The following is an 18,247-nucleotide window of genomic DNA, read 5'->3' on the forward strand; positions in this document are numbered from 1 at the left end:
CATTAATAAAAATCACGAAAAGCAGAGGTCCCAGAATCGATCCTTGTGGGATACCACTAGTCACAGCCCTCCAATCTGAATGCACTCCCTCCACCACAACCCTCTGCTTTCTACAGGCAAGCCAATTCTGAATCCACATGGCCAAGCTTCCCTGGATCCCATGCTCTCTGACCTTCTGAAGAAGCCTACCATGTGGAACCTTGTCAAATGCCTTACTAAAATCCATGTAGACCACATATACTGCACTACCCTCATCAATCTTCCTGGTTACCTCCTCAAAGAACACTATCAGGCTTGTGAGACATGATCTGCCCTTCACAAAGCCATGCTGGCTGTCCCTGATCAGACCATGATTCTCTAAATGCCCATAGATCCTATCTCTAAGAATTCTTTCCAACAGCTTGCCCACCACAGACATAAGGCTCACTGGTCTATAATCCCTGGACTATCCCTACTACTTTTTTTGAATAAGGGGACAACGTTTACCACCCTCCAATTCTCCCGTGCCATTCCCGTGGACAACAAGGACTCAAAGGTCCTAGCCAAAGGCTCAGCAATCTCCTCCCTCACCTTGCAGAGCAGCTTGGGGAATATTCCGTCAGGCCCCGAGGACTTATCTGTCCTAATATTTTCTAACAGCTCCAACACATCCTCTCTCTTGATATCAACATGCTCTAGAACATTAACCTTACCAACACTGTCCTCAGCGTCATTAAGGCCCCTCTCCTTGGTGAATACCGAAGAGAAGTATTCATTGAGGACCTCACCCACTTCCACAGCTTCCAGGCACATCTTCCCACCTTTATCCCTAATCGGTCCTACCTTTACTCCCGTCATCCTTCTGCTCTTCACATAAGTGAAAAATGTCTTGGGGTTTTCCTTAACCCTACTCACCAAGGCCTTTTCATGTCCCCCTCTTGCTCTCCTCAGCCCCTTCTTAAGTTCCTTCCTTGCTACCCTATATTCCTCAAGAGACCTATCTGATCCTTGCTGCCTAAACCTTATGTATGCTGCCTTCTTCCTCCTAACTAGATGTTCCACCTCTCTTGTCAACCATGGTTCCCTCACCCTGCTATTCTTTCTCTGCCTTACCAGGACACAAGGCTGAAAAGGCTAATTAATGATAAGAACAGAACATGATGGAAATATTCTATAGGTCAGGCAGAGTCTGTGGAGAAAGAAACAGAATTAACATCTCAGGTCTGTGACCTTTCAACAGCATTGATCTTCCACCCTCATTACTATCCCCCCTCCCCACCCCCCCACCCACCCCCCACAACCTTTCTCTGCAATATGCAGCATTTTCAGCATTTTGTATTTTTACTTCTGGTTTACGACATCTGCAATACTTTACTTATGGACTGTTGAATTCAGTGTTGCATCAGGAAGAATGTAATACACCTAGTTGAAAACTGAGGTGCTGTTCTTTGAGCTTATCTTAACCTAGATTGGAACACTGTTGGAGGTCAAAGGCAGAGTTCAGATAGGGACTGGCTTGAAGAATTAAAATAAAGGACAATTGTGGTATAAATGGAGTTTTATTTAACATTTTAGAGCTGCCTTTATTGCTACTTGCTCATCTATTTGATGCCCCTCTAATTTTCTTTCTCACTTCACTATTGTGTTTTATATTCTGTTTTATCTTCTACTGACATTAATCATAAACCTTATTCTGTTTTATTTGGTCACTCGGTATTTAGACATCTGTGGAGCTCTGACTGAGGGTATAGATTCTTTTCTCCTCATCAAAATTTGTTTGATCTATTTGTGAACCATTTTGCCATGATTTGCCAGTCTTTGATTCCAATCCAACTAGGCTAGATTTCCAAAATCTGATTTTATTTGAGCTCTTCTTCACATAAGTTGGAATTGGAATTGGTTTATTATTGTCACATGTACCAAGGTACAATGAAAAACTTGTCTTGCATACAGTTCATATGTAAATTCATATTATCTGGTGGTCTTGATTTCAGGAAAATATCGAGAATTATTTTGCACACCTGAACGTGACACTATCTGTAATGACTGTCCACACAACACATACAAAGAGGAATGGAGTCGTTCATACGAGTGCATACGCTGTGTGGGAACATGCAGTGATCGTAAGTCTCTTTAATGTATGAGAACAAGACAGTTTAAACTCAGAGAACTGGATTCAGTAGAAGGGCAATAACAGCTGATGGGTAGACAATGTTACAGGGAAATTGTTAGGTTCAAGATAATCATTGCACAATTTTTGAAATCCTTCTACTTTACTGACCATTAATTCCCATTCACCACAGTCCCTGGCCTCTGACACAGTGTTTATCATGCAGACCAGAGTGTCTAGAGATTCAACTCTGATCTAGTAGGGTCTTCAATGACTCAGATTAAGGATTGGAGAATCAGCCAGGGTCTCTACTTATCACTGGTTTTGGATCCCGTTGGACTATATGTATACATGTATGACTGTGTCTAGCCTAGTTGTGGATGAGAACAGCATCCATATATGGTCCTCTCCAGATTTGAATACCATCTACATGAATGGCCAGAATTTGACCCAGGAACATACTTGACTGAGGAGGGGGTGGAGGAATGAAGAGCAGGAAGAATTTGAAACAAATTCTAGTGTATGAAATCTGGGAGGATAGGCCTAACATTTCAGTAAAGTGTTTAATCTGTCACCTTTTTCCTGATGTCTTCCTATGTTTAGCTCTGCGACAAGTTCAAAGCTGTACCCAGACAACAAAACAGATCTGCGAGTGTAAGCCTGGAATGTTCTGCAAAACTCCGAGCCGTGACTACTGCCTGCAATGTGTTGAACACAGCATGTGCAACGTGGGAGAATTTCTGATTGAAGCAGGTGTGAACAATTTGGTCCAAGTCTCAACAAGTGTGTGGACCACACATCCACCTGGGGAGGGGGATTCTGGTGAAGGACCTCGGGCTGTTTATACTCCACCAGGAAGTAATTGACAGATGGAAGACATAAAAGCCTAATTCAGTTTCTGACTTTCCATCCGCAAGGAATCAACAATACAAACTCGGACTAAATCAAAATATTAGGTTCCTTATTCCTGGGAGAGAATAGATCTAGAAATTATTTGGTAACTTAGGTTGATATAGGAATATGACGAACAATGATGTCATGGGCTTGTCCATGTGGTGGACGGTGATGTCCCTGTCAGATAACCCTGAATGGACTATTGGATATAAGCTCTGATATTTGGGAAATATTTATTTTAGTTCAAGCTGAAGGAAGAGCATTTCATCCTTCAATCTCTGCAATACAGACTTGTGGATTTGGGATTAATTTCAGAGTTCTTTGCTCCCAATTTATTCAAATGCAGTGGTTGGTAATCATTTTGCTAATCCCCGTTGTAGCTCTCTAGATCCATCTTTTTGTTGTTTGACTTATCCTATTAACAACCTTACACAACATTCCTTTTCTCAAACTCTCCCATTGTCCACTCTATCACAGACTTTTCCTTCAGTTAGAAAGCAAAAATTTGAAATTGCTGGAAATCTGAAATAAAAACAGAAATTTGCAGGAATCACCAGCGGATCAGGCAGCTTCTGTGGAAGGTAAAACTTTTAGTTTTATTTCTCTCCTCATTTTACTTGGCCTCTGTATGCATTCAAAACCCATTATATCACTAACCTTTTCCAGTTTAGCTGGAAATCCATGGGCCTGAAATGTTAACTTTTTGTCTGTCTCCACAGAAGATAACTGAGCCATTGAGTGTTTCCAGTATTTTCTGCTCTTTTTATCAGTGGCTTAAAATAGCAATATTTTTCTGTGAATTGTTGGTTGAGTTTAAGGTTAGCTGAGCAGTTTTGTTTCAGGCAGCGAATGCAATGATTGTCTTTCATCTCCTCACTTTCTTTGTGCTTTATTACTAGGAACCTCCACAAAGGACAATGTTTGTGGTCCCTGCCCAGCAGGCACATTCTCTGATAAGAAGTCTGTTTCCACCAAGTGCCAGCCGCATACTAAGTGAGTGCGAGTTATTGATCAGTTGCAGCCAGTTATTTTGTTTCCACTTGGGGTCACAGCTTAGAGTCCTGGTGTGGTGGCAGGGGGAGAGAGCTCTTGCAGAAAAAAGGAGCAAAGAACACAATAAACCGAGGGTCCACTGTGGCTCTTTGCTGAGGTACTTTTTTTACAGGCTACAGTAGATGCTACAATTAGCTTCAATTCTCTTTTCTTAGGGCAGGGCAATGCTCCTCATTACCACCCCAGAAGCTCTGGTGGAAAGGGTTAATAAAAGATTTGTTCTTAGGGAGTGGTTGCCTGGATAAGGAACACAGGACTTGCTGGACAATAAGGGAACAGGGTGTTCCTTCCACTTACTGCTAGGCACAAGATGCAACCATGATTGACTTATCACTGTAATCAATCTCTATCAAAGATCTGCAACAGATCTAGAATGAAGCGCTGAAAACTGTGGTGGAGAACTATGGGATCCTTTAGTCCAAAATCACCTGTTTCTTGAAGCATGTTGCTCTCTTACCCAGAGGTGGAGTAAGTCAGTGTACTAGGAAGAAAATAGCTGACACAGTCAATACAAATGGGTAAAAATGACAATGTCAGTGATATGACCATACTGATGAGAAATTTAGTTTCATCCTGCTCTTCCTCTGTGTCATGTTGCACAGTGCTCATGTACTATATCCCAAAGTTGAAAGAATTTTCTTCTAAATTGCATCTTACATGATCAATATTTGCTGATGCTTCTGTCTCTCTGTCTCCCCAGAGAGCCTGTTCCATTAACGACCATTGACTTGAAGCGATACTGTTTCTGGTGCCTACCCTCCTTTCTGGTTCCATTGTTCTGGACAAGGTGGAGCAGCTAGTCATGACTGGCATTATCCATTCCCTTTAAAATAACAGCTAAACTACTTCTCACCTGGTGAGAACATGGCCAATTTACATAATCGATTCTTGTAATCCAGTCCCTTCATCCTGTTTAACGTGTTGATTGTTCTTTTCTATCCTCTCAATAACTGTCTTGTCCTTTTTATTGTGTGGTGATGAGAATAGTGCAGTGTTTTAGTGCAGCCATAGCAACACTAACAAAAAACCACAGAACAATACAGCACAGGAACAGTCCCTTCAACTGCCATGTCTGTGCCATGATGCCAAACTAAACTAATCCCATTTGCCTGCACATGGTCCATATCCCTCTATTCCCTGCCTGTTCACGTGTCTGCCTAATTGCTTCTTAAACTTTACTATCAAATCTGCTTCTAGCACCTCCCCTACCAACTCCCCAGCAGCACATTCCAGGTACCTACCACTCTGTGTAAAAAAAAGTTTTCCTCGCACATCTCCTTGGTGCTGGGAGAAGCAGGTATTTAGCAGTGTCATTTACCAGATTAACTGGTTATTTGGTTAAACTATTTGGCTGACATCTTCACAAATATTATAACATTTTCAGGTACTTAACCTTCTGAAATACTGAAGATATAAAAAAAAGTATTGGGCTGCAGAGAGTTGTGGACACAGCCCAGCGCATCATAGACATCAGCCTCCCCTCCTTAGACTCTGTCTTTACCTCTCGCTGTCTTGGTGAAGCAGCCAGCATAATCAAAGACCCCACCCATCTGGGTCATTCTCTCTTCTCTCCTCTTCCATTGGGTAGGAGATACAGGAGCCTGAGGGCACGTACCACCAGACTTAAGGACAGCTTCTACCCCACTGTGATAAGACTATTGAACAGTTCCCTTATACAATGAGATGGACTCTGACCTCATGATCTACCTTGTTGTGACCTTGCACCTTATTGCACTGCACTTTCTCTGTAGCTGTGACACTTTACTCTGTACAGTTATTGTTTTTACCTGTACTACATCAATGCACTCTGTACTAACCCAATGTAACTGCACTGTGTAATGAATTGACCTGTACGATTGGTATGCAAAACAAGTTTTTCACTGTACCTCGGTACAAGTGACAATAATAAACCAATACCAATACCAAATGTACATTGTTTTAGAGAAGAGACATAGAAAGTGGGGGGGGGGGGGAGGGGAAGTATACAGTTGTCTGATGCTGTGGTTGGTCTATATGTGGGGGTGTCATAATGCCTGCAACTGCCTGCCCACTCACCCTCCCACCTCCTTGCATCATCCCTGCCTTTTCCATGGGTCAGTCACTGGCGTACAGCGCAGTTAGTCTAATCCTTCAAGCCTTGCACTTTTCTAGGTTCTGGATTTTCTGACGCCAACATCATTGTTTTGATGTTTAAGGGTAAGATTCACATCACAATTCCATTTACCATCCATGACTTTTCTCTTTGTCTGTTCTTTCTTAAGATGTGCCAAATTGATAAAAGAAGGTACAACAACCAAAGATGCAGAGTGCGATGAATCTATCAGCCCTGTAACCAGTACCCTCCAGACCATCACAAGCAGGTTGAACTCGTCCAAGACATCCACATCTTCACCAGTCAGATTTTTGACCACTCTGAGGGTAGATCACTTGACAACATTATCCATTGCAGTCACGACACCCAGAGGAAACAGTAAGTTAATTTAGAGTTTTTCTTTTGACTTGAATGCTAATCCTCACACCCACTACTCCTCCCTCAAATGCACTCCCCACCCCCTTTCCTCCCTTCGCATCTGTCTTCCGACTATTCTAGTCCAGGGCACTGGGGATCTGAAGCCAATTCCAATTCCTTGCCTGCCTGTTTGCAATCAGCCAGTGTCAAATAGATAAAGAGATGAGTTAAAGGACATGCAGACCCAGTCAGAGGGACATGGAGAAAACATGCATTCTAGGCTCACTGCTGCAGTGAAATCTTCCTCTAGAACTATACCAGGAAGAGTTCGGTCAGGTGGAAGCAATGTGCAAAGGGCTTGAAACAGGATCTGCAAAAAAACAATAAATAATCCAAATAAACTTTCACAATTTTCGAAGGAAGATTCATGTAAAAACTCCCTTAAACCAGGCATTCCTGAATAACTAAAATGGCATTTCAAGATAAAGTTCAAAATAATTAAATCCTAGGGCATGAATGACATTTGTTCATGGGTGCCGAGTGGTGAGAAGCAAAAATTGTGAGGCTCTGACAATCATGCCGCTTGACACAGGAGACGACTCAGTGCATTGGAAACTAACTGCTAAATGGTCGATTGTGACTGCCTTGTCTGATGGGCTGTCCATTCCTGTTTATTTTCCCCTTTCCATTCCTGTTTTTATCTTCCTCTGTTTTTCTCTTTCTCCATTTTCCTCTCTGCACAGTGTCTCTGTTCATTTCTGTGTTCTATACTCCTGCTTCTCCAACATGACTCAGTCTCTCTCTATATCTCCCTCTGCCTCATCATTGGTCCTAGGGTGCTTTCTCCCTCTGTCTATCACTCGCTTGCTTTGTTAACCTGTTTCTTGCTCACTTGCTTGCTCTGACTGTCACTCGCGTACATGTTGTGTGTATCTTCCTTGCACACTTCTGTCTGTCTCTTTCTTGCACATGCTCCGCCTCTCTTTCACTCTCTCTCTCTACCTTTTGTGTATGCTCCATCTAGTTATCTCTCTCTGGCATGCTGGAGCTCTGTCGACCCCTTTTGAAAGCCCTGCATATCTTTTGGTTTCTCTCCCTCCCCCTCTCTCTGTCTCTCATACACTCTAATCTGATGCCTTTTTTTGGTTTGTTACAGAACAGATGGTTAATCTACTTTTGATAGTTGGATTGGTCCTTGCCATGCTGCTGATTCTCATCGTCTCCAGTTTGCTGTTCAGCCACAAGAACTATTTCAAAAGTCTACTCTTATCCAATCGAACTAAAGGTGAGGAAATTCCAGCCCCATCGGTCACTTCTTTTCTCTCCCTTCTCCTCATCTCTTTTTATCAAAGGATGTCCCTCAGACCTCACCTCCCCACCTCCTCACCCATTTCTCAACCTTACCTACCCATCATATCCTTCGAGACTCAATATCTTTTCTCAGTCATCACTTCTTATTTTTAACATGTGGATTTGACCTGTTCTCATTGCAACGATCGGGCAGGAGGTGCAGAAGCCTCCAGGTTCAGGAACAGCCACTTTCCTACAACCATCAGGTTCTTGAACCAACCTGCACAACCCTAATCCTACCTCAACAATGGAACAATACGGATCACCTCCTGTACTACCATGGACTCGTTTCTGATTGTGTTTTTTTTTTGCTCTAATGTTTTGCACAGTCTTTTTCTTCACTGTCCTGTGTAGTTTTGTTCCATGTGTGACAGAATCTACATGCCTGTGACACTGCTGCAAGCAAGCTTTTCATTGTACCGGTACCTCACCGTACTTGTGCATATGACAATAAACTTGACATGATTTGACCCCTTTCCCATCTGGAATATCTTTCTTGGATCCACTTTCTCAATTTCCTTTACAATTGGATTTGTCTCTTCTTGTCCAAAGGATATCAGTCGGTATGCTAGATGTTTGTGTTGGGAGTGGATCTTCAAAATCAAAGTGAGATCTGCCTCACCATCACTAATCAGAGATGCTTTCTGTGTGTCTGTCAGGTTCCATCTATATCATGAGCCCTCGCACTGTGTACGTGGGAGTGGAAACCAGTGATTGTGTCAGCCCCAATCAGAAAGACCCCATTGTTAAACCTCCAGAGTCCCACATCCACTTCCCTCAACAGGAGTCAATGAAGTCTCAGAATGCAGGAGAGAGCCATGTGTTCCCAGTGGAGGAGGAGGGGAAGATTTTCCATGATCCAGTACCTGCGGCCGACTGTTAACAGCTGGAATAAGTTCAACAGCCACTGACTGGCAAAGTACAAGTGGACAATGGAAGCTGATGTTGGACACAAATGGGCTATCTGAGTTGCAGCGCTGATCTCATTATTGAGGTGCTGAAGGAGAGTCCAACTTGTCAATTTCATTATATGATCAAACTGTAAATTTAAACTCATTGACTTAAACAGTGAAGAATCTCTGGTGTGTGCCTGAATATTGGACTGACCTTGTCTTTATGCTGACTGTGAGGAATCTTTGCTGGCTATGAGGCCTCAGAGACAGGCTGTGAGACCACTACTGGAGATGAGCCCCCTTGTACTAGGAGAGACATTATCACTGCCCCCCTCCACACTCTATGGCCACTAGCGGTGAGCCTTCTGATTCTTGTGAGGAGATCTCCAGTCTTAATGGTGAGCTCCACCCCCAGTATTTGCAGTGAGTGCCATCCTCATTCTACTTGGTGAGCACACACCCCGCTCTCTGACCGGGTACTCACAGTGAGCCTCTTGGCATGGTGGGTGAGCTCCCTTTGGTATTCGTGCTGAAGCTCTGGTACCAGTATTGAACTGTCTAAGTTTTGGCGGTGAGCTGCTGGCTTTGTGTGTGCTGCCAGTTAGGCTGTTTTGTTATTGTTTTGCTAGAATCTGATTTTAAAAGGTTCTTTTAAGATTCTTTGGATATCATAGACTGACTTTCAGAGCTATGTCTGTTTGATTGAAGCACTGGGTTTCAGGTTTGCTTTGAGAGATTAGTTCAAATTGCAACTGCATGTGAAGTGTGAAGGATGGTAAGCCTGTTATGTGAGTGTTCACACTTCCCGAAGTCTCTAACTGCCAGATGTAGGGACTTAGCTCACTGTGTAAAGCAGCATGACAAGCCTTCAGTGCACTAAGCTGCATGTCTATAACCTGTTGTGATTCTATTGTTTTCAACACCACTAGTGGGTGAGTACACAAATAAAAATGTCTTCTTACATATGACAACAAATATCTTGACTACTTAACTGTGAATTTTTGTTTACATATATTGAATGGTGCTGTTATGATAATTGGTGACAAAGATGAATGAAGACTAACCAGAATGGGTTCAGAAATAAGTTGGGCTTTTCTTTTGAAGATTTTCTTTGGAGCTGGTGAACAGCTTTACTTATTGAGAACAAGTGGAATTTCATGAATTTATTCCTTAATGCTTGCATCAGTTGTGTTGTGACATAGCCTAGTCGTTAAATTCTTATAACTGTTCAGCTGGGTCATGGATTGAATCTGTAGAAAAGATTGGATCCATTTTTGTTCCAAATGACTTTGCAGGTGAGAAGAAATAGTCCATTTTGCTCTCATATGTAAGTGCTAAGACAGAAGTTGAAAAAAAAATTACCTTGCAGGGTCTAGAGTTTGAGGAGTTGGTTAAATCGATTGAAATAGTGCCCCACTCTCGGTCCCATAGTTCAGTGGTCCAGGTTTAATGGGTGGAACCAACATCCAGACGAAACTGTTGTGGACTTTGACACATATTGGGGAAGGATTGTGGCTCACTCTCGGTACACTCTAGTTTGAGGGAGATGTTACAGGATTGTATAGTCATGTCATGTCCATAGTCAGAGGAAGCTGCTTACCTAGAAGAACTAATTTCAAGCAGTCAATCAATACTGCCAGATAATGGAGATAGAGCTAACGCAGGCTTTGCAACGTCACCTAGTGAAGATCCAGAATGTTAACTTCGATCTACACTATCTTCAGTAAAAGAACAGCCTGAAGAGAACACACTTTTGCTGTGCAGGATCCAAATTGAGTTAGTGAGTGCAGTTAAAAAGAATATCCTGATACCACAGTGGCATCAGACGTCACTTTGGAATTCAGTTCTTTGGTCCCTGTTTGCACCAAGGCTGTGATGAGGTCTGGAGCTGTATGATCAAGGCGAAATGCAACCTGAGCACTGGTGAAAGTTTATTGGTGAGTAAATGTCACTTGATAGCACTGTTGATGATACCTTCCATCACCTTAGAATCAAAAATTCATAGAGGTGTGCAGCACAAAAACAGGCCTGTGACCCACCATGTTTTTGCTGCCTGTTGTACCTACATACACTAATCCCATTTACTCGTGTTAGGTCTGTAGCCTTCTATGCCTTTGTGATTTAAATACTTATCTAGATTCTTGAATATCATGAGAGTATCTAACTCCAACCACCCTCTGTGAGAAAATAATTCCCCCTCAGATCCCCTTTAAACCTCCTACCTTTCACTTTAAACATGCCCTCTTGTCTTTGACACCCCTACCATCGGAAAAAGACTTTTACTGTGTACCTTTTCTGTCCTCATAATTTTATTCACCTCTATCAATTCACCCCTCAGCCTCCTCTGCTCCAGGGAAAACAAACCTAGCCTATCCAGTCTCTCCTAATAGCTGTAATGCTCTAATCTGGGCAACACCCAAGTGAATTTTCTTTGCATCCTCTCCAGCACAACCTTCAAATGATGGAAAAACTGACAAAGAGCAAATACAGTCACAGGAAGTGCACACACACTATTGTAAATATAGCGGTGTAAAGAGATCCATTACAATGTTTCCATCTTTGGGGTTCAGTTCTTCAGTCACTCAAGCCTTTGAGGAAGCTTTACTTAGTAGTGCAGAAGTTGGAGAATCAGGACTGCAGAAATCAGGTGTTTATCAGTGATGACTTGGCCAGTGGAATACAGAGTAATATCTCAAAATTTGCCAATAATACCCAATTTAGATGCATGGCAAACAGTGAGCATGTGTTAGCTGACTGCAGCAGGACACAGTTATGTTTACAAAAGTGGATAAGTAGCAGGAGAAATTTAATGGAGAAATGTGGATTGATACATTTGACGAAAAGGATGGGCCAAGGTAATATTTACACAATGGCACAGTTTTAAAGAGAGGAGAAGGGTTCACATGCATGGATCTTTGAAGGTGCTAGATCACATTGAAAGAATAGCTAGCAAAGTGTATGAGATCCTGGGCTTCACAAAGAGAGGTATTGAGGGAACTTATGTTGAACATTTAGACAGCTCTGGTTAGGCCACAACTAGAATATTGTGTCTTGTACTGGTTATCAACTTTTGGAAGGATATGAAGGCCCTCAGGAGGTGCAAAAGAGACTTGCAGAATGATTCAAGGAATGGATTTTACCACACAGTTAGTTTGGAGAAACTGGGTTTGTTGGTCTGGAGCAAAGGAGATTGAGGTGTTGTATGAAGTTCCCTCTGTGTCTGCATTCTCCCCCTCTCTACAGCGTCAACTCTTATTTCCTTCCCCTCTGATGCTGCCTGAGTGTTTTTATTTTAGATTTCCAGCGTCTGCAGTTCTTTGTTTCAATGTTGAGGGGGACATTTGATAGGGGTGTAAAAGATGAGAGGTGGTGAAGAAGGCATATGGCATGCTTGCCTTCACAGGTTGGAGCATAAAAGTTGGGGTATTATGTGGAGTTCTGGTCTCTGCAGTATAGGAAGGATGTAGTTCAGCTGGAGAGAGTGCAGAGAGCGTTCACCAGAATGTTGCCTGGACTGGATGACTTTATGGAGAGAGATTGGATAGACTGGACTTATTTTCCCTGGAGCAAAGAAAACTGAGGGGTGAACTGATAGAGGTATACTAGAGGGATAGATAGTCAGAATCTTTTTGCTGTGGTAGGGGTATCAAAACAAGAGGGCAAAGGTTTAAGATGAGAAGAAGGAGTTTTAAAGGTGATTTGAAAGGAAAGTTTTATTTTTACACGGAGAGTGGTTGATATCTGAAACTTCCTACCAGAGGAGGTGGTGGAGTCAGATACAAACACTATGTTAAAGAGACATTTAGACAGGCACATTTAGATAAGCAAGATATAGAAGGATGTAATGCAGGCAAATGGGTTAGTGTATATGAGCAAACAGGTTGTCAAGGACGTGGTGGGCCAAAGGGCTCATTCCTGTGCTGTACAACTGTATTACTTTTATGAGGTTCAGATAAAGGAGACAGAGAAATGCTATCCCTGTTGGCTGATGGTGCAGGACTTGGGGAATCATGGATTTAAAGTTTTAGTCATAAAATACATGGGATATCAGGAAGAACTATCTTGCACTGAGACTGCTCTTGACTTGGAACTCATTGCCTATGAGGAATCAATGATTTCAAAAAGAAATTCCATAATACTTGATGGAAATAAACTTGCAGGGATACAGCGATAGAGTGAGGAATGAAAGTGACTAGATGTCCTACAGAGAGAGAGAGAAGGGGAGACAATGGATCTGATGGCCCATGTGGCAGTCTCTTATGTTGTAATGGCTCTTGGGCTTTGTAACATAAAAAGTGCATCTCTCAAAATCATAAAGGTCAACAAAAATTACACATTAGAAAAAAAAATTAGAGCTCCTTTTACTTCCATAACTTTTGTGATGCCCAACCTTACCAATAATCCAGTTAGGGTGATACATTGCCTTGTCACATTGGTGTAGGTCTGTCATACCACATGGATATTGGAGATGAGCACCTGATTGGTTTGCATGTCACAGCAACTTTACTCACAACTAGACAAGGTTTAGCTTTTATCTATGGAGTGATAAAGTTCCATAATTACTTTGCAACCTTTGAGAAAAACAGCAGATAGATTGAATTTGTAAATATGCAAGTGTTAATTATACAGTTCTGTTGTTGTTATTATTTTATTTTACGTTGTGGCTGTATTTTATGTACATCGTTCAAGAGGGAAGGCTGTAATGTTCTAAGAGATGCAATAAACCGCCAGGCCACCAGAACTCAGGTATACTCTGCTGGCATCCTATTGTTAGCAACACCCTCTAGTGGATGAGTGAATAAATCAAAATAGTGTATTATACAGAGTGGCACGTGTTTTAGCTGCTGAACCCTGAGTATTGCTTTTACTCTGTGTTTGCATACATTGAATTATACAGTTATGGTAAGCTCCCCACAGCAGATCCTACATTGTGTGCGACTGCTATGAGCAGCTAGTGACTAAATTGAATGGTGATAGAGATTACCAGGACATGGAAAAGTGTGTGGGTATTGACCGACTAGGCTCAATTCACACGTACATACTGGGTACAAGTTGCAGATACTGACTGGTATTGACTGACAGGGCATATGTAGGTCATGGGTTTTGACTGGGTAAAGGTTGCGGGTACTGACTAGGTATTGACTGAGTGCAAGATCTGGGGACTATCTGGACCAGATCTAGACCCAATGGGAGGATCCTAACAGTAGACAGGTGTGTGGAGAGGATATGTCCGTAACCTATGCCTGTACTTTCTGTGAATAGTAAGTGAGGTGCACAATTGTCTAGCTTCCCCATTCTTGTATTATTTAGTTCACAGTCATCTTTTACCTTGCATAACTCCAGGAAGTCTGTCAAAGTTGCAAATGTATCCAAACTTATTTCTATTAGTAAGATTGGTTTCTTGCACTCCTGTGTGGCTTTGCTTTGAGCAGGTATACTTTCACCCTCACTTTTAATTTCAACAACATCGTTTAAAATGAAAAATATCACCATCTGTTCTTCATAAGAACAGAAGAGCTCCTAAACCATATCACAGATACTGAGGATCCTAAAATAACCGGATTGTGCCTTGCATTGTTCCCACTTTAACAGGCACAAGGCTTTCCTCAACAATTGGAATGCACTACTTTTTATTTCTCCATTGCTGGAGTCCTAACTTGAATCTCTTCACTTTAGGTCTACACATTAAAATGACTGATTAATTATGAACTTTCAGACTCATCCAAGCATCATGAATCTTAGCTAGTTTGATGAACTTATTACTTCAGACAGCTGCTATTCTTTTCCTTCCCAACCTTGTCATCAGTCTAACATATCAGTCTAACATCAGTCTATCTTCCTGCAAGTAACAAACGAAGTGGATGGGATAATAGAGAGGTAAACACAGAGAGCCCTAAAAGATGCGCCCAGTCCTTCTTAGACTGCACACATGATCACAATTGCCAGATTTACTATCAGTGAGTTGGATAATTAAGATCACAGTTGCTTCACTGATGTTTTTTCTCTGGATGGTTATCCCTGTTGCTGAGTCGTATGCTGGCACCGTGTTGATTTTTAGTGACTCTCACAGTCAATAGATTTTTGATCAGCCTGGCAGACACTTCACACACAAATTCTAATCTGGTCTTTAAAACATAAAAATTGGATGTGTGCTTATCACTAACAAACAGCATGATCATTGTGGCAACTTAATCCAACAGTTTCTAAATACCTCGGTGTATGTCAGTGTTGTTACCCAAGGGTGTGTGATAGGATGATGAGAGGATTTAAATCCATTTCCAGCAGAGGGGGAGGGTATAAGGATGGGAAGAGGAATGGAGAATGAGAAGAAGAAATGTATTCTCCAGACCTCTGTATCTGTGAAGGGAAAATTTCAGTTTTGTTGGCATCTGCACTGGTGAAACACTAGAGGAAGCCAGTAGGGGGCACACAAGATCAATTTAAATATCTGATGCTCTGAGTGAGGTAGACAATAAAAATTCCCTCGACGCTGTCTCCTCCTCATCATCATCAAGAACAAAAACAAAAGTTTGTTTTGATATTACGCCTTTAAAGTACCAAAATGCCCCAAAGTACTTCACAGGAGAGTTAGCAAACAAAATTTGACACGGCGTCGTATGAGATATTAAGACAAATGCTTTCTTTGAGAGAAAAAAAAGCTATGAATATTTAAAGAGATACCGAGGCAGGATGTTTTAAGGGGGGAGTTCCAGAGATTAAGGCTTAGGTGGCAGAAGGCATTTTTTGCCTTTGGTAGAGCAACTAAACTCGAAGATGTTCAAGAGGTCGGAATTGGAGTTGGGGAAAAATATTGGACGGCTATGGGGTTGGAAGAAGCTGCAAAAATAGGGGGAGAAGGTTGAATCAAGGGGGCAGTGGGCGAGGGTTGGGGAACTGAAAACAAAGGTGAGATTTTTAAAATAAAAGCATAGCTGAATGGGGAGCCAGTGCAGTCAGTGAGAGCAGAGTTGATGGGTGTATCAACAGGAAACCCATGACTTAGAGAACAGATAGTGGCTGGAAAGAGCACGAGAGGGCCAGCAACTTTCAGATAATCGCAGCATGTGCAGATTCTTCAGAGATGTCAAGGCCATCTAAAGCACCAGTACCCATGGCTCCACCCCACTAAGATCCAAGAGCAGAGGTGGAATTATCAAGGACAGAGAAGAAATCCATGCCCACTGGAAGGAACACTTTGAAGACTTCCACAATTGCCACTTTGTCCATGATGTGAGCACCCTTGACTCCATTCGATAGCAGCCTATTTGATCTGGCCTGGCCATCATTCATGACTGACAAAAAACTCTAAAACATGGGTGGTGAAGAACCCACAACCTCAATCACAAGTCCACAACCTCAGTGCCCACATTTGTGAAGAAGAGGACCTCAGGGACTCAGACACACCATAATCGTAGCCATATCTTAAAAAGGATAGAAATTTGGCTACAGTAACTAGAGAGGAACTAGAGGTGAAGTGTTGACCATACTACCTGTCACAGGAGTTCACTTCAGCTATCCTGATGGCAGTCTACATCCCACCCCAGACGGACATGAAGCCTGCACTTAATGAACTATACTCTGTAGTCAACAGCCTTGAAACAGGATACCCCGAGGCCCTCTTCATTATTGTTGGTGACTTCAACCAGGCCAACCTCAAGAGTGTGTTACCAAAGTACTACCAGTACATCTCCTATCCCACCATGGGTCCTAACACCCTTGACCATTGCTATACAACCATCAAAGATGCCTTCCGAGCCACCCCTCACCCTCACTTTGGTAAGTCAGACCACTAGGCTGTGCATACAAACAGAAACTGAAGCGGGAGGATCCAGTACAGAAAGTCGTGCAGTGCTGGTCTGAGGAAATGGATGAGCTTCTACGCGACTGCTTTAAGTCAGTGGACTGGTCCATGTTCAAAGACTCAGCTGCCAGCCTTGATGAGTATGTCACCACCATCACGGACTTTATCAGCAAGTGTGTTGAGGACTGTGTACCAAGGAGGACAATACGAGTGTTCCCAAACCAGAAACCATGGACGAACCGGGAGATCTACTCCTTAATGAAGTTGAGGACTGCTGCATTCAAATCAGGTGATCCCGACCTTTACAAGAAATCGAGATATGACCTCTGTAAAGCTATCAGAGATGCCAAGAGGCAATACCAGTTCAAAATAGAGTCCCAGACCAGCTGTCAGTTGTGGCAGGCTTACATGCTATAATGGGCTACAAAATGAAGTTGGGCAGCATCACCAACAACAGCGCATCCCTTCCTGATGAGCTTAACGCATTCTATGCATGTTTTGAACAGAAGGGGGCTGGTTTGTCACCACCCACCCTGACAGCCTCCAATGCAACTGAACCCATGGTCATCGTCGAGGACGTAAGATCAGTCTTCCGGAGAGTGAACCCAAGGAAAGCATCTGGCCCAGATGGTGTCCATGGCCGTGTACTCATATATTCTGCTGATCAGCTGGCGGGGGTATTTGCAGGCATCGTTAACCTCTCCCTGCTTCATCCTGGGGTTCCCATCTATTTTAAGAAGATCACTATCATCCTGGTACCTAAGAAAAACAAGGTAACATGTCTTGATGACTACCAACTGGTGGCTCTGACATCCATCATCATGAAGTGCTTCGAGAGGCTGGTCATGGCACACATTAACTCCACTATCCCAGAAAACCTCGACCCACTGCAATTCGCCTACTGCTGAAACAGGTCTACAGTGGATGCCATCTCTCTGGCACTACACTCATCTCTGGAGAATCTGGACAATAAAGACACTTATGCTAGACTATTGTTTATTGACTACAGCTCTGCCTTCAATACTATAATTCCAAGCAAATTCATCACCATACTCTGAGACCTAGGACTCAACACCTCCCTCTGCAGCTGGATCCTTGACTTTCTGACCACCAGACTGCAATCAGTGAGGATAGGCAGCAACACCTCCAGCACGATTATTTTCAACACTGTTGCCCCACAAGGCTGCGTCCTCAGCCCTCTACTCTACTCCCTATATACTCATGACTGCGTGGCCAGATTCTGCTCTAACTCCATCTACAAGTTTGCAGATGATACGACCGTAGTGGGCCATATCTCACATAATGATGAGTCAGAGTACAGGAATGGAGATAGAGAGCTTAATCACATAGTGTCATGAGAAGAACCTTTCCCTCAATGCCAGCAAAACAAAAGAGTTGGTCATTGACTTCAGGAAAGGGGGCGGTGTACATATACCTGATTACATCAATGTTGCTGAGGCCAAGAGGGTTGAGAGCTTCAAGTTCCATAGAAGTGAACATCACCAGTAGCCTGTCCTGGTCCAACCACGTAGATGCCGTGGCCAAGAAAGCTCACCAGCACCTCTACTTCATCAGGAAGCTAAAGAAATTTGGCATGTCCCCTTTGACACTCACCAACTTTTATCGATGCACCATAGAAAGCATCCTATCTGGATGCATCACAGCTTGGTATGGCAACTGCTCTGTACAGGACCACAAGAAACTGCAGAGAGTTGTGG

General features: G+C 42.8%; 1 protein-coding gene across 1 annotated transcript in view; it reads left to right on the forward strand.

Annotated features, from left to right (window-relative positions):
* miip (migration and invasion inhibitory protein) overlaps nucleotides 1–8,718 on the forward strand; it is a 61,178-nt gene extending 52,460 nt beyond the window's left edge. The window contains exons 10-15 of the mRNA XM_052038995.1: nucleotides 1,974–2,102; nucleotides 2,693–2,842; nucleotides 3,883–3,976; nucleotides 6,298–6,506; nucleotides 7,642–7,770; nucleotides 8,495–8,718. Coding sequence (XP_051894955.1) covers nucleotides 1,974–2,102; nucleotides 2,693–2,842; nucleotides 3,883–3,976; nucleotides 6,298–6,506; nucleotides 7,642–7,770; nucleotides 8,495–8,718 — 935 coding nt within the window. The remainder of the gene's footprint in view (nucleotides 1–1,973; nucleotides 2,103–2,692; nucleotides 2,843–3,882; nucleotides 3,977–6,297; nucleotides 6,507–7,641; nucleotides 7,771–8,494) is intronic.
* The last annotated feature ends 9,529 nt before the right edge of the window (nucleotides 8,719–18,247 follow it).

This window comes from Pristis pectinata, chromosome 26 (assembly GCF_009764475.1).
Source record: "Pristis pectinata isolate sPriPec2 chromosome 26, sPriPec2.1.pri, whole genome shotgun sequence".
Taxonomy (NCBI): domain Eukaryota; kingdom Metazoa; phylum Chordata; class Chondrichthyes; order Rhinopristiformes; family Pristidae; genus Pristis; species Pristis pectinata.